The sequence below is a fragment of the Coregonus clupeaformis genome, chromosome 25 (genome assembly GCF_020615455.1).
Source record: "Coregonus clupeaformis isolate EN_2021a chromosome 25, ASM2061545v1, whole genome shotgun sequence".
In the NCBI taxonomy this organism is placed as follows: Eukaryota; Metazoa; Chordata; class Actinopteri; order Salmoniformes; family Salmonidae; genus Coregonus; species Coregonus clupeaformis.
The window spans coordinates 12,954,931-12,969,963 of NC_059216.1; the positions used below are offsets into that span (position 1 = coordinate 12,954,931).

General features: G+C 41.6%; 1 protein-coding gene across 5 annotated transcripts in view; it reads right to left on the minus strand.

Moving 5' to 3' along the window:
- The window catches only part of LOC121539172 (ral GTPase-activating protein subunit alpha-2-like), a 166,279-nt gene extending 152,356 nt beyond the window's left edge, over positions 1-13,923 (minus strand). For all 5 annotated transcript variants that reach the window (XM_045207507.1, XM_045207505.1, XM_041847480.2 and 2 more), the window contains exon 1: positions 13,682-13,923. In XM_045207507.1, the coding sequence (XP_045063442.1) occupies positions 13,682-13,787 (106 nt within the window). In that variant the 5' untranslated portion in view covers positions 13,788-13,923. The remainder of the gene's footprint in view (positions 1-13,681) is intronic.
- Between the last annotated feature and the right edge of the window lie 1,110 nt (positions 13,924-15,033).

Below are 15,033 nucleotides of genomic sequence, written 5' to 3' on the forward strand. Positions count from 1 at the left end.
TAATTGCACAAATAAATAAGAATCCTATATCCCATCTCGCGCAGCAACACTGCTGGCAAGGGAGCTGTATGGAATGAGTGAAGTGCTGGCATAAATGTTGATCTAATTTAATCGAAAGTCAACCAAGTGAGACTCCTCGTGTTTCTTGACTATTTACATTGTTTTATTCACAAGCTCGGTTGTTTTTCATCGTTAGTTTGAGTCTGCTGCTTCAACTGATAGTCAGATCCCAAATCACAGACACACATGACAGGACTCGAGAGGCCCGTTACCAAGTCAACCTCCCGCCCTTAAAGGGGCAGCTGAACATTTTGTCTCTGATATTTTCATTAAAAGACAGGCCACAAAAAAATGTATGAAATTTAGCAATATACCACATTTCTTCTTACTAATACATTTCTTGTTTTGGAAACATTACAAAGCATTGTCATCCGTTGTTTTGTGTTTTTTTTATGGCCAAAAAATATTTGGGGCTGGTAATAAATCTGTGGCTGGTGGACCAAAAAGTTAATTTTAGGCCCTGATCGGTATCGAAGTGAAAATTCTGGTATCGTGACAACACCGATATGAATGATTAGTGAGATCAAGCAGATATTAAATAAGCATTATATGTGGTGGACTTGTCATAGCTAGCCTACTGTTTTCCCATTGGGACTCTAGTACATTCTGTTATTTGAACTTAAGATCATGAAACCAGTCTGACCAGACTTACCAGTTTGGTTGACTTTCATGAGCTGTCTAAATGACACAATAAATATTGCTCAGTGCAGAACATAGGCTAGGCCTAGGCTACTCCTCACCCTTTGTTCTATTGCATGTGTCCTTGTAATGTCCCTCTGTCCCTCTTACATTTAAACTCAGTATTTAGCCTACAGTGCAAAGAAATGTAGATTGCAATACATTTTTTGTCAAGCTTTGATAAAGAACATGAACTTTTTCACATTACTTCAGATTCTGCAGAATGACAACTGTCAAACACATTAAATTGATCAGAATGAATAAATCAATAACAGGGACATTGAGTAACCAAGCAGAGATGACACTAAACCCTTTCTGAAGATTGCCAAACATTCACCTTCATTTTGACTAACATTGCAAAGGTCAGTGAAGCATACTGTAGTAACAGTCTCTCCAGGCTTCACAGCTCTGAAATACACTCAGAGAATAAAGAGATTCACAACATGTACACTTTATTATTCCTCATACACACTTCCCTCTTCTCTTATGTGAATATTCATGACTGTTTGGACTTGGAGGACTGTAGAATAATAGACATTAGAGATTGATTGACAGATACTAGGAAATGCAGAGGAGAGTTGAAAGGGCTGTATCAGTCAGGTGTGTATTCCTACAGACAGAGCAACAGTGTTTTCCCAAAGCCAGACCTTCCTCCCTGTGGGACTCAGTCGTGACAGGTCCTGATTAGGCTTGGGCGGTACACCGTATATACCGTATACCGGGGTATTTGGAAAAAGCCATGGGACGGCTTTTACATACCGTCAATATCGTCAAAACTATTTATTTGAAGTTTTTTAATACATTTCAATATTTGTATTTAGCTGCAGTCAACTTGTGCAATACCTTAGGAGATAAAGCAGATTGCATTCTTCCTTTCACCTGTCACATTATTAAATTATTACCATAGTTCCCAGAACAGTTGAGCCAGTCCCGTATTTGTTTGTAAATAGCACAACAGGAGAAAGCGAGCTGGTGAGTCCATAGCGTTCTATATCTATCGGCAAATCTCTGTTGTGCGGCGCAAATGAGGTGATGAAGTTACACTTGTATGCAATTCACTACTAAATGTTTGCCATCAGATATCTTATAATGGCTTTCTGCCAGAAGCTAAAGAGCTCTGGATGAGTTATATGTACATCTGTCATTTTTCCCTCTGTGTTTTTTTCCTACTTGCGTTTATTTTCTCCTCCGTTCTTCTCCGTGTACACATGCTGCTCTTCCTTCAGAAAAGCATTCATCACAGCTAGGGTTGTCCCCCAAAAATAAAATCTTTAAGCACTGCAATTAAAAATGAAGAGACACAAATTACTAAAGAGGACGCCAGAGATCAATATAGCTTAACCAGAACAAAAAAACCTGTTCCTCACCCTCCTCCTCCCGCTGTTACGCTCCTGAAGTTGCCGGTAATAGGTTACACCAGCGGTTGGCAACGATTTCCATTTGGTGTCCCAAGTTAATCAAAATTCTATCTAAATGAAAATGATACAAATCTAAAATGAACTTCTATTGCCATTGCCAATGTGTAAAAATAGCCTACATAAAGCCAACAAATAAAAACATTGCAGCCCGCAGCTAGAAAATATCCTGATAAAAATAAATATCCTATAAATCACATTGGCTATGCATAGCCTGTCTGCAAGGAACTTGAAACATTGTATCAACTATTGTATTAGCTTGGTCCGCAAACCTTGTGCTAGCAAACTTGCAACATTGTCTAAAATATTCTGGGCCCTCAGAGTTTCCTGCACCAGTGAGCTCCGGATAGAAAATGCTGTAATCAGCTAGGCCTATTTTATGACGTTTCCACCAGATCAGAGAATGACATTTTTTTTTCTCTTTCATGCTGAGTGGTAATCGAAAGGGAGAGAGCTGGAAAGATTTCTCAAATAGGCTAGGTTGAGGAACTATTCTCAATGGATGTAAAAACAGACTTTGTTTACTTGCTGTTTGAGGCAAAGAAAAAAATACTTTGAGAAGCTCCACAGTTGGCGAGTTAAGACAATCAGAAATAGTATCAGATCCCCAAATGGGCACATTTATAGGCCTACATTTGCGCGCAGGCCAGGTAAACTAGTCCTACTTCTATATGCGTAATCAAGTGTGTGTCCTTACTCAAGATTGACAGGAGCGTTTCAAACAAAAGACAATGAATAAATTGACAACTAGTAAATGGAATGAAATAAACCAAAACTTTGTGTCTTTGTGAGACGCACAGTAGGTGAACGGATGATCTCCGCATGTGTGGTTCCCACCGTGAAGCATGGAGGAGGAGGTGTGACGGTGTGGGCGTGCTTTGCTGGTGACACTGAATTCTGCAGCCATATGCCATCCCATCTGGTTTGAACTTAGTGGGATTTTAATTTGTTTTTCAACAGGACAACGACCCAACACACCTCCAGGCTATGTAAGGGCTATTTGACCAAGTAGGAGAGTGATGTTGTGCTGCATCCGATGACCTGGCCTCCACAATCACCCAAACTCAACCCAATTGAGATGGTTTGGGATGAGTTGGACCGCAGAGTGAAGGAAAAGCAGCCAACAAGTGCTCAGCATATGTGGGAACTCCTTCAAGACAGTTGGAAAAGCATTCCAGGTGAAGCTGGTTGAGAGAATGCCAAGAGTGTGCAAAGCTGTCATCAAGGCAAAGGGTGGCTACTTTAAAGAATCTAAAATCTATTTTGATTTGTTTAACACTTTTTTTGGTTACTACATGATTCCATATGTGTTATTTCATCGTTTTGATGTCTTCACTATTATTCTACAATGTAGAAAATAGTAAAAATAAAGAAAAACCCTTGAATGAGTAGGTGTGTCCAAACTTTTGACTGGTAGTATATACAGTTGAAGTCGGAGTTTACATACACCTTAGCCAAATACGTTTAAACTCAGTTTTTTTCACAATTCCTGACATTTAATCCTAGTAAAGATTCCCCGTCTTTGGTCAGTTAGGATCACCACTTTATTTTAAGAATGTGAAATGTCAGAATAATAGTGGAGAGAATGATTTATTTCAGCTTTTATTTCTTTCATCACATTCCCAGTGGGTAAGTAGTTTACATACACTCAATTAGTATTTGGTAGCATTGCCTTTAAATTGTTTAACTTGGGTCAAACGTTTCGGGTAGCCTTCCACAAGCTTCCCACAATAAGTTGGGTGAATTTTGGCCCATTCCTCCTGACAGAGCTGGTGTACCTGAGTCAGGTTTGTAGGCCTCCTTGCTCGCACACGCTTTTTCAGTTCTGCCCACACATTTTCTATAGGATTGAGGTCAGGGCGTTGTGATGGCCACTCCAATACCTTGACTTTGTTGTCCTTAAGCCATTTTGCCAAGTATGCTTGGGGTCATTGTCCTTTTTCCTCCAAACATAATGATGGTCATTATGGCCAAACAGTTCTATTTTTGTTTCATCAGACCAGAGGACATTTCTCCAAAAAGTATGATCTTCATCCCCATGTGCAGTTGCAAACCATAGTCTGGCTTTTTTATGGAGGTTTTGGAGCAGTGGGTTCTTCCTTGCTGAGTGGCCTTTCAGGTTATGTCGATATAGGACTTGTTTTACTGTGGATATAGATACTTTTGTACCTGTTTCCTCCAGCATCTCCACAAGGTCCTTTGCTGTTGTTCTGGGATTGATTTGCACTTTTCACACCAAAGTATGTTCATCTCTAGGAGACAGAACGCCTCTCCTTCCTGAGCAGTATGACGGCTGCGTGGTCCCATGGTGTTTACAGATGAACGTGGTACCTTCAGGCATTTGGAAATTGCTCCCAAGGTTGAACCAGACTTGTGGAGGTCTACAATTCTTTTTCTGAGGTCTTGGCTGATTTCTTTTGATTTTCCCATGATGTCAAACATACTGAGTTTGAAGGTAGGCCTTGAAATACATCCACAGGTACACCTCCAATTGACTCAAATGATGTCAATTAGCCTATCAGAAGCTTCTAAAGCCATGACATCATTTTCTGGAATTTTCCAAGCCGTTTAAAGGCACAGTCAACTTAGTGTATGTAAACTTCTGACCCACTGGAATTGTGATACAGTGATATACAAGTGAAATAATCTGTCTGTAAACAATTGTTGGAAAAATTACTTGTGTCATGCACAAAGTAGATGTCCTAACCGACATGCCAAAACTATAGTTTGTTAACCAGAAATGTGTGGAGTTGTTGTAAAACAAGTTTCAATGACTCCAACCTAAGTGTATGTCAACTTCCGACTTCAACTGTATGTTAGCACAGCTGAAAACTGTTGTGCTGTAATAAAGAGTTGGCCAGCAAACTGGCTCTCAACCCTATTGAGCTGTTGTAGGAGCAGCTTGACCGTATAGTGCGTGAAGTGACCATCAAGCCAATCCAACTTGTAGGTTCTTCCAGGAAGCATGGGGTGAAATCTCTTTAAGTTTACCTCCAACAAATTGACAGCTAGAATCCAAAAGTGCAGGCTGTATAATTGCTGCAAATGGAGCATTCTTCGAAAGCAAAGTTTGAAGGACACAATTATTATTTCAATTAAAAATCATTATCTCTAACCTTGTCAATGACTACATGTCCTATTCAGTTTGCTATATATCCTATTCAAACTCATTTCATGTATGTTTTCATGGAAAACAAGGACATTTCTAAGTGACCCCAAACTTTTAAACAGTAGTATGTATGTATGTATGTATATATATATATATATATATATATATATATATCAGTACCAGTGAAAAGTTTGGACACACCTACTCATTCCAGGGTTTTTCTTTATTTGCCACTGCTTGACTAAAAAAATCTCGGTCGACCAACAGCCTATCGACCAAACAGTCGACCAGTCGACTAAATGCGGTCAGCACTAATCACAACTTTGTTCATTTGCACAATTTTTCTCATTCACTTTCGCTTGTAAATGTTCACACTCAAAGAAAATGATATTTGGTAGCTACTAGATATGCTTGTATAACTTTATGATCTGGATTTGCCTGGCATTCCAATTAGGTTTGTTAATTTTCGCTCGTTAGCATTTAGGTAACAGCGTCAATGTGATTTAACTATTAATTTGTGCTACTTTTGTTAGCATTCTGGCAAGATGCCCAACAGGCTTTTGTTGCGTTTTTAGCGCCCCCCCTTCTATGCTATGCCGGTAATACCGTAAATCCCGGTATGAGAGAAGGACGATATGACAATATGAAAATCTGAATACCGCTCAAGCCTAATCCTGATCTCCTCGAACCAGTTAGGGGAAGTCTTTGGATGTTTCTGTAGTCGTTCCTAAGACTGTTCATAAATGATTCAATAGTAGGGTTCCAACTAAACAACCACTGCAGGTACACATTTAATTTCTCTTAAAATCAGGACATACAAATGTACATTTACATTTTAGTCATTTAGCAGAACCTCTTATCCAGAGTGACTTACAGTAGTGAGTGCATACATTTTCATACTGGTCCCCTGTGGGAATAGAACCCACAACCCTGGCATTGCGAGCGCCATGCTCTACCAACTGAGCAACATGGGACCACAGCAAATGTTGTTGTTTTCTTTCCCCTAATCTATCAACCCACTTAATTGGTAGACTTGCTGCACCAAAGCCTGCACTTCTACAGTATGTCAGCTTAATGGAAATGGCCATGGCCAAACTGAACTATAGACCACAGATTTGATGTTGACTCCTAGATGTCACAAACACCAGCTAGCATTAGCCTCAGGCCATGCAGCTAGAGGTGAGCCTAACTCTGCAGTCCCAGGCACCAACCTGAGCTCCGAACACAGCATCTAGCCTGTACACCACGGCCAAGATGGGGACTAGATATCCCTGCTGGACGTCACACTCATTACCGTATGTCACCGTTGTCGTACATATTTATTTACCCAGAAGTAGGTCAGTGCTGACTCTGCATTAAGAGATGGGCCTAGTACTCTGTTGTTTGGCAAAAAATAATCACATTGTTTTTCTACTGTACTTGATATCATGAATGCAGAAATACCAAGCCCGTTCTGTGAAAGAACACCATCTAGGCCTACATTACTGACAATGGCACTCTGACTGAGGCCTGTGTGAGGTGGGGATAAAGAGGACAGCTGTATGCCAGCTGCATTTTTATCATGGCACACATTGTTTGAAATGCTAATTGCCTGGGGATCATGGCACATTGCTTCTTTATACTGCCAGATGCTTATCTTGGTGCTGTACCAAGCTTAGGGAAGTCACACCCACACTGGCCGGCCATCTCACTGGCAAGAATAGGAGTGGACTGAGCTGACCCTGATCTTAAGGTAAAGACAGATACACTGAGTATATCAAACATTAGGAACAACTTCCTAATATTGAGTTGCACCCTCCCCTTTTGCACTCAGAACAGCCTCAATTCATCGGGGTATGGACTCTACAAGGTGTCGAAAGCGTTCCACAGGGATGCTGGCCCATGTTGACGCCAATGCTTCCCACAGTTGTGTCAAGTTCGCTGGATGTCCTTTGGGTGGTGGACCATTGAACTGTTGAACATGAAAAACCCAGCAGTGTTGCAGTTCTTGACACAAACCGGTGCGCCTGGCACCTACTATCATACCCCGTTCAAAGGCACTTCAATATTTGTTCTTGCCCCTTCACCCTCTGAATGGCACACACACAATCCATATCTCAATTTTCTCAAGGCTTAAAAATCCTTCTTTAACCGGTCTCCTCCCCTTAATCTACACTGATTGAAGTGGATTTAACAAGTGACATCAATAAGGGATCATACATTTCACCTGGATTAACCTAGTCAGTCAATGTCATGGAAATTGTTGTTCTTAATGTTTTGTACACTCCGTGTATATCCTAGTTAACATCAGAATGATGTGTAATTTATTATTGTAGCTCATGTATGGTATATGTTATTCTGGTCACTGGGCCTAGGCTAGGCCTATAGATAGCCTACAGTGCCCTATGAATCGCACAAGAACAGACTAAATGACACTATGACTGTCTGGAATTGGCAAGTCTAACAGGTACACAGTAATAACGGACAACCATGGGAGTGGCACGGAGGAAACTGTTATATGAGATCAGGCCAGGCTGCTCTCTCTTCTGTCTCTCAGCCTCACCCACAGAACCAGTGTCAGCCCTGAGCCCTGCAGGCCTGGGGAGGCCTACTGTACTGTAGGCTAGAAGACTGGGGCTAGCAGAGCTGCACCCTGCCAGGGTGATAATGACAGAAGCTGTCATCCTAATGTGCAACACTAGACAGACACAGACCTGCTAATGGCTGTCTAGTGTCACCTAACCTGTATAGCACAGTTCACATCTACGCCCAGCTATTAACAATGGATTTGAGATTGCCGCATCTGGCACAGGCCTTGATATCCATACCAGAGTCAGGCCAATGGCAGAGGATTGAAATGCCACCGTGACTGTAGCCCATTACTGAGCAAAACATAGGCCTAGTATGGATTTTCACTAAAGCTGTGGTATTAAACTGATCTGAACAAGTATTATTGGCTAATTTGGCTGACAACAATAACATAACATGAGATATTGCCCTTAGTCATTCATTGCTTCCGTTGGTTAGGCCTATGTGGTTTCCAATGTCACTGATGTCAATGTGAATTATAACCATGACCCATCTTTCTCTATGGTATGAAATGACAAGCCTTGTCCTACAGTGTGTGAGCCTTTCTAAAGGAACAACGCATTGTTTAATGTGAGCTTCATGAACACATTCTCAACATAATACACTTCAAGGCGGGGCAGAAGGTGTATTTCACCCTGGGGTAGATTGTATTCATTGGGATAACTTAGGCCTAACTTCTTCAGTGAATAGGCAGATCAGAAATATTTTGAATAGCTATGTCTCTTATTCGAGTGCTTGACAACTGTCACTAAATGCAGTATAGTACGAGCAGTAAAAGACTCTCGCATATGAAAAAGAATGCCCTGAAAGCAGGTTGCTTGTTATCATAACAGAGGCTCTTCAAGAGTTTATTTACAGTCAGAGCGCTACATGAACTGCCCCAATCACACCCATCAAGGAGGTAGACCATTGAACGTGCGTAGATGTAAATGACTAGATGTAAATGACATGGAAATGTAGACTGGTTTAGTTCTGATAAGCTGGTAACCAGAGAAAGTGAGTAGGCTGATGGTAAAGCTCAGACTGTACTTCAAAGAACACACATTCACGTTCTAAAATTGACTTTAGCCTATCACATGGGATTATTTATTTTCTATTTGGACAAAGCTATTCGTAAACTGGCTATTAAAACCACAGTATGACAAATAGGCTAGCCTGACTGTCATTTATTAATGCAGCCTAGCTAAGATGTGATTTTAAACTCTGACGCATTAGCAGAATCACAGCAATAAGCTGGTATTCTATGGTACATTGAACCTGTACAAGTGTTTGAAAGTAGGCTACACTGTGGACAGGGATTAAAGATAGCACGAGTTCGAAGCTATCCAGTGCGTTTTGAAAAGGGGAAAATCACATGTCAAGAGGTCTCAGCTGGTCCCAGTTGACCCTGACCCCACCAACATTCACAGCAAAAGCATGTAGAGGATGAAGTGACACTGTGGTAAACATTCCCTCTGTCTTCTCCTCTCTCTCGCTGATTACACACACACCGTTATCACCAACAACACTTGCACTTATTTACCATTGTTCCCATGGAGGCCACCTGCTGTTTTAGGTCAAGCAAATTGTTTACACTGCATCTTAGACAAACTAATAATAAAGAGAAGCAAATTCTCTCTGAATTGTTGCCTTGGCTTTTGCCATTGCATTTGAGGTAAGCCTATACTCCACCAGGGAATGGAGAGGGCAGAGTGCAAGTAGAGTCTCAGGCATTTAAGTGTGCGGTGTGTGCATGCACACGTACTATGAGTGTGTATGTTATCCCAGTTAAGGAATAGACATGCATAGCTCCAGTCACAGAGGCGGTGTGTGATCAAGTGGTCTAGCAGGCTCCTGTAATTAACAACATCAGCCAGATCCAGCCAGGCATGACCAGCAAATTAACATGCAGCCGCTCTCACACTCAACATGGCAGATATGCTAACTGGGCACAAAACCAACACAAAGAAGCTCCAGTGAAAATAGACTATGCAGAATGCTTTTTCAAGTACATAACTTTTAGGGCAAATGGGCCAGGAGCTTTTCCTGGCCTTGTGACTGACCATAGCCTATTGATGTCATGCTATGATATTGGGCTTAAATCAAACTTGAGTCAAGCTGAATCAACATGGATAGGGGTAATGGTTTCAGGATGTCCCTGACATTTAGAAGGACCTTTAATATCATTCCTATCTTGATATCAAAAACATTGGAAGTGGCATGTTTTACCTTTCGGTAAGAACGGAGGGAGTGCAGTGACACTTGCCTGTGTTCTTTTGTCAGTGTGTGTGTCTGAGTTCTCATATAAAAAAAAGATGCCTTTTTAACATGAAAATAATAACCACATGGTTTTGTAAGCTTTCAACATAATTTATAGCAGCACATATCACGGTGATCAATAAAAAAAAATAGAGGCCAACCTAAACTCCCTGCTGTGTACAGCAGCACCCTATCACTCATCCCCACTTCCTGTCCACATAGGCACCAGCCAGCACAAGACCAGGAGGAAATCCTTCCTTTGCTGCAAACACTGACTGCAGGAGGGAGGAGGGGAACGGCCATTGAACATCAATATGGAGGCCCAGCTATCAGCCACTGCACAAACAGACCTGCTACTTAGTGTCTATTATCTATCCTGTTGCCTAGTCACTTCACCCCTATCTATATGTACATACACTACATGACCGAAAGTATCGAACATCTCATTCCAAAATCATGGGCATTAATATGGAGTTGGTCCCCCCTTTGCTGCTGTAACAGCCTCCACTCTTCTGGGAAGGCTTTCCACTAGATGTTGGAACATTGCTGCGGGGACTTGCTTCCATTCAGCCACTAGAGCATTAGTGAGGTCGGGCACTGATGTTGGGCGATTAGGCCTGGCTCGCAGTCGGCGTTCCAATTCATCCCAAAGGTGTTCAATGGGGTTGAGGTCAGGGCTCTGTGCAGGCCAATCAAGTTCTTTGACACCGATCTCGACAAACCATTTCTGTATGGACCTCGCTATGTGCACGGGGGCATTGTCATTCTGAAACAGGAAAGGGTCTTCCCCAAACTGTTGCCACAAAATTGGAAGCACAGAATCGTCTAGAATGTCATTGTATGCTGTAGGTTAAGATTTCCCTACACTGGAACTAAGGCGCCTAGCCCAAACCATGAAAAACTGCCACAGACCATTATTCCTCATCCACCAAACTTTACAGTTGGCACTATGCATTGGGGCAGGTAGCGTTCTCCTGGCATCCGCCAAACCCAGATTCGTCCGTCGGACTGCCAGATGGTGAAGCGTTACTCATCACTCCAGAGAACGCGTTTCCACTGCTCCAGAGTCCAATGGCAGCGAGCTTTACACCACTCCAGCCCACGCTTTGCATTGCGCATGGTGATCTTAGGCTTGTGTGCAGCTGCTCGGCCATGGAAATCCATTTCATGAAGCTCCCGACGAACAGTTCTTGTGCTGACGTTGCTTCCAGAGGCAGTTTCGAACTCGGTAGGGAGTGTTGCAACCGATGACAGACATTCTTTACACAATACATGCTTCAGCGCTCCCCTTCTGTGAGCTTGTGTGGCCTACCACTTCGCGGCTGAGCCGTTGTTGCTCCTAGACATTTCCACTTCACAATAACAGCAGTTACAGTTGACCGGGGCAGCTCAAGCAGGGCAGAAATTTGATGAACTGACTTGTTGGAAAGGTGGCATCCTATGACCGTGCCACATTGAAAGTCACTGAGCTCTTCACTAAGGCTATTCTACTGCCAATGTTTGTCTATGGAGATTGCATGGCTATGTGCTTGATTTTATACACCTGTCAGCAACGGGTGTGGCTGAAATAGCCGAATCCACTAATTTGAAGGGGTGTCCACATACACTATATATACAAAAGTATCTACCTCAATTACCTCGTACCCCTGCACATCGACTCGGTACTGGTACTCCCTGTATATAGCCATGTTATTACCTGGTACTCCCTGTATATAGCCATGCTATTACCTGGTACTCCCTGTATATAGCCATGTTATTACCTGGTACTCCCTGTATATAGCCATGTTATTACCTGGTACTCCCTGTATATAGCCATGTTATTACCTGGTACTCCCTGTATATAGCCATGTTATTACCCGGTACTCCCTGTATATAGCGATGTTATTACCTGGTACTCCCTGTGTATAGCCATGTTTTTTAAAACTCATTATCATGATGTGTTATTCACTGAGTATTTATTCCTTGTGTCAATATTTCAATATATATATATTTTTTATCTTTATTTCTGCATTGTTAGAAAGTGACCAGTAAATAAGCATTTCACTGTTAGTCTACACCTGCTGTTCACGAAGCACGTGACAAATAACATTTGATTTGCCTTATCTTTACCCACACAAGGACAAGAAAAACAGTGGAGAAGTAACAGACTGCCTCAGCTCACTATTGACCTCTATCTTGACCATACAAGTCTTGACATTGAATCTGCAGTGTCAGCAGGAATGCACCCTGATAGGCTACCACTACACTTTCGGCATATTAACCATCTGTGCACTACTTCAGCACACAGATTTGTACACAGAAGTAGTGTAAAGTGGTTGACAGTTAGGGCCTAAATGACAGGGGGTTCATCCCAGATATAGGTGTTCTACAGGTCAGTGAGCCTGTTATAAGACGGATTCGGACAAGGTGAGTAAATTTCAATGGTCCAACTAGCACACCGCTTTACAGTGCGCTTCATAAAAACACCATACGAAGTGGGAGTCTGGCAATATTTTGACATAGAAACGAAACATCCCTTGTCTGTCATGAATGTTAAATACAATTATATTTTAACTTACTCTGCGAAATGTCAGTGGGGTTGGTTCTTATTCAGGTCGAAATTTTAGACAAAATATCAACAGGAAAGTATTCTTAAATGCAGGTGTGTGTGACAATCAATATATGTTTTCTCATCACCTAAGGCACGTGCGCAAGACAGAAGTACATGCACGCGAAGCATGCATACAAATCTAACTCTTGCAGGTGTTTACATCGTTTTGTGCTCAATGGCAGTACCTGCACTCTAAAAACTCGGGTAAATAATACTTTGCTGCTGATATTTTGTCTCAAATTTCGAGCAGCAGAAGGACCAACCGCGCAGACAACCGGTAGAGTAAGTTTAAATGTAATTTTATCCAGCATTCTGTCTTGTAAGTTAAGTTTTTGCAGTACTTAGTTTCTGGCTGTGTAACCAGAAATCTGGTATCACAATCTAATTTATCAGCCTAGCTTCAACAGTGTCATGTGCATTCTGTTCAGATGTCATCTACAAATGTTGGCTACAAATAACGCCTATTTTGTTAATGTCAGCTAGCAATCTAAATTCCAGTGAGTTTAGTAAGTTAGACAGTGGCTATGTTAGCTAGCAAGCCGTTGAAGGACTGGAAGTTGATAGTTAACAATAGCAGCCAACTTGCATAACAAAACTGGCCATTTAGTTAGTACCTGTGACATGAACCCTGTTACCACAAAGCTAGGTGGCTAAAGGTAATGGCTTGGTTTTTGTAACCTGCCTGCTGTGCTGCTGACTGGCATGCTAATCAGCTAACTTAGCTAGCTAATTTAGCTAGCCTTTCTACAATGACAGTGTGGCTTGCTAGCTAGACAGACGCGCTAGCCACAAGGGATGGCTTGGTTTAACGTTAGCTAACTAGTTCCACGTTTATATCATAGCGTGACAACAAATATATTCGACGTGGTAAAAAAAACATTGGACTCAAAAGGTATGCACGCATATTGCTAACTACAGAGCCAGCTAACGTTATTTAGCTTGCTTGGAGGCAGGCACCATCAATAATCAAGCGAGCGAGCCACTGCTCGGTGCTGCAGCAAAGCACGTTAACATTTCACTCACCTAACAGTGACCGGAGGTGCTTCAGTCGGGTCAATACATCCTTCTTTGGGTCCAGAACTTTCTGTGTAGATTTCTTGACGTCTCCATGGCCCCTTCGAGTGAACATTCCGCTGTAAAACGCAATTTTGAAATCTGGAATTAGCTACGACTTTTTTTTAACATACAGTCAGCCTATGCTTTGACAGCGCCACTTTCCTCACCACCGCTCTATTCTTGCTCGGTAAACATACGTTTCGCCGCTAGTCCCCTCCTTTTTCGTGGGTGTGTAAACACGGAAGCGCAGCTCGTACCGTGGCCACGCCCCCTGTAGAACGTAGCCAGCAGGCGCTTGCCCCATGCTTACAATTTTTCACAGAAATGTAATAATGTCACTGTCTCTGATATTATTATTAAAGCCAGATTCTGTAGTTTCGACAGCCTGACCTTGCCACTTTTGTTTGGTAAACTAAACTGAGGCGAGAGATGGAGTTGGAGAAATGCACCACTCTCAAATTAATGTTCTGATGGGGAGGTATTGTCTGATGGAACAGTGCCATTAAATGATGCCTCCCATCAGAACATGCCCCCTATAGATCCGCACCTTTTTAACCTTAATTTCATCAGGTGAGTCCATTGAGAACATATTCTCATATTCACTGGCTAAAAGCAACCAATTTAAATGTAATGAATAATTATTCTAATCTAACCCCTGAATATTTAGGAAATTAAAAAGACTAAAATGAAGTGAAGATTTGTTGTGTGCTTTAGTCTTCTCATGCCAAATGTCTACGAACAGGTGCTGGAAATAAACTTAAGTTCTTAATTGGAGCATTATTTTTATTTGGGAAAACCATGTGCTCTTAAAGCAACCCTTGACTTGATCCAATTAAAACAGATGTTTCACTTGCATCAGGAAAGAGAATAAAAAACTAACTTCAATGTGTAGGGACATCCCAAAGATACCAGATAGCACGGACCCTTTCAAAAAATTCACTATTTAAGGCAAGTTAGCTCCACAGTGTCACCTGGTGTTTACTTTTGGTACTGCTGCTAAAGCTGGCGCTATAAGTTACCTTCTTGTAAATAAACATCACAATCACAAAAATGTAATTATTACTAGAAGGTAATTTTTCATGAAGAACAATTGTGGGACTTGCTTTAGCTCTTTTAAAGTATTTTTGTTGTAGTAGAATACGTTTTAAAACGTTTTAATTAAGCAAAGTGGTGAAAGATAGTAAAAGTTAAATATATTATAATACCTGGTCTGATGACTTTAAAAAATATACTGAACAAAAATATAAATGCAACATGTAAAGTGCTGGTCCCATGTTTCATGAGCTGAAATAAAATATCCCAGAAATGTTCCATATGCA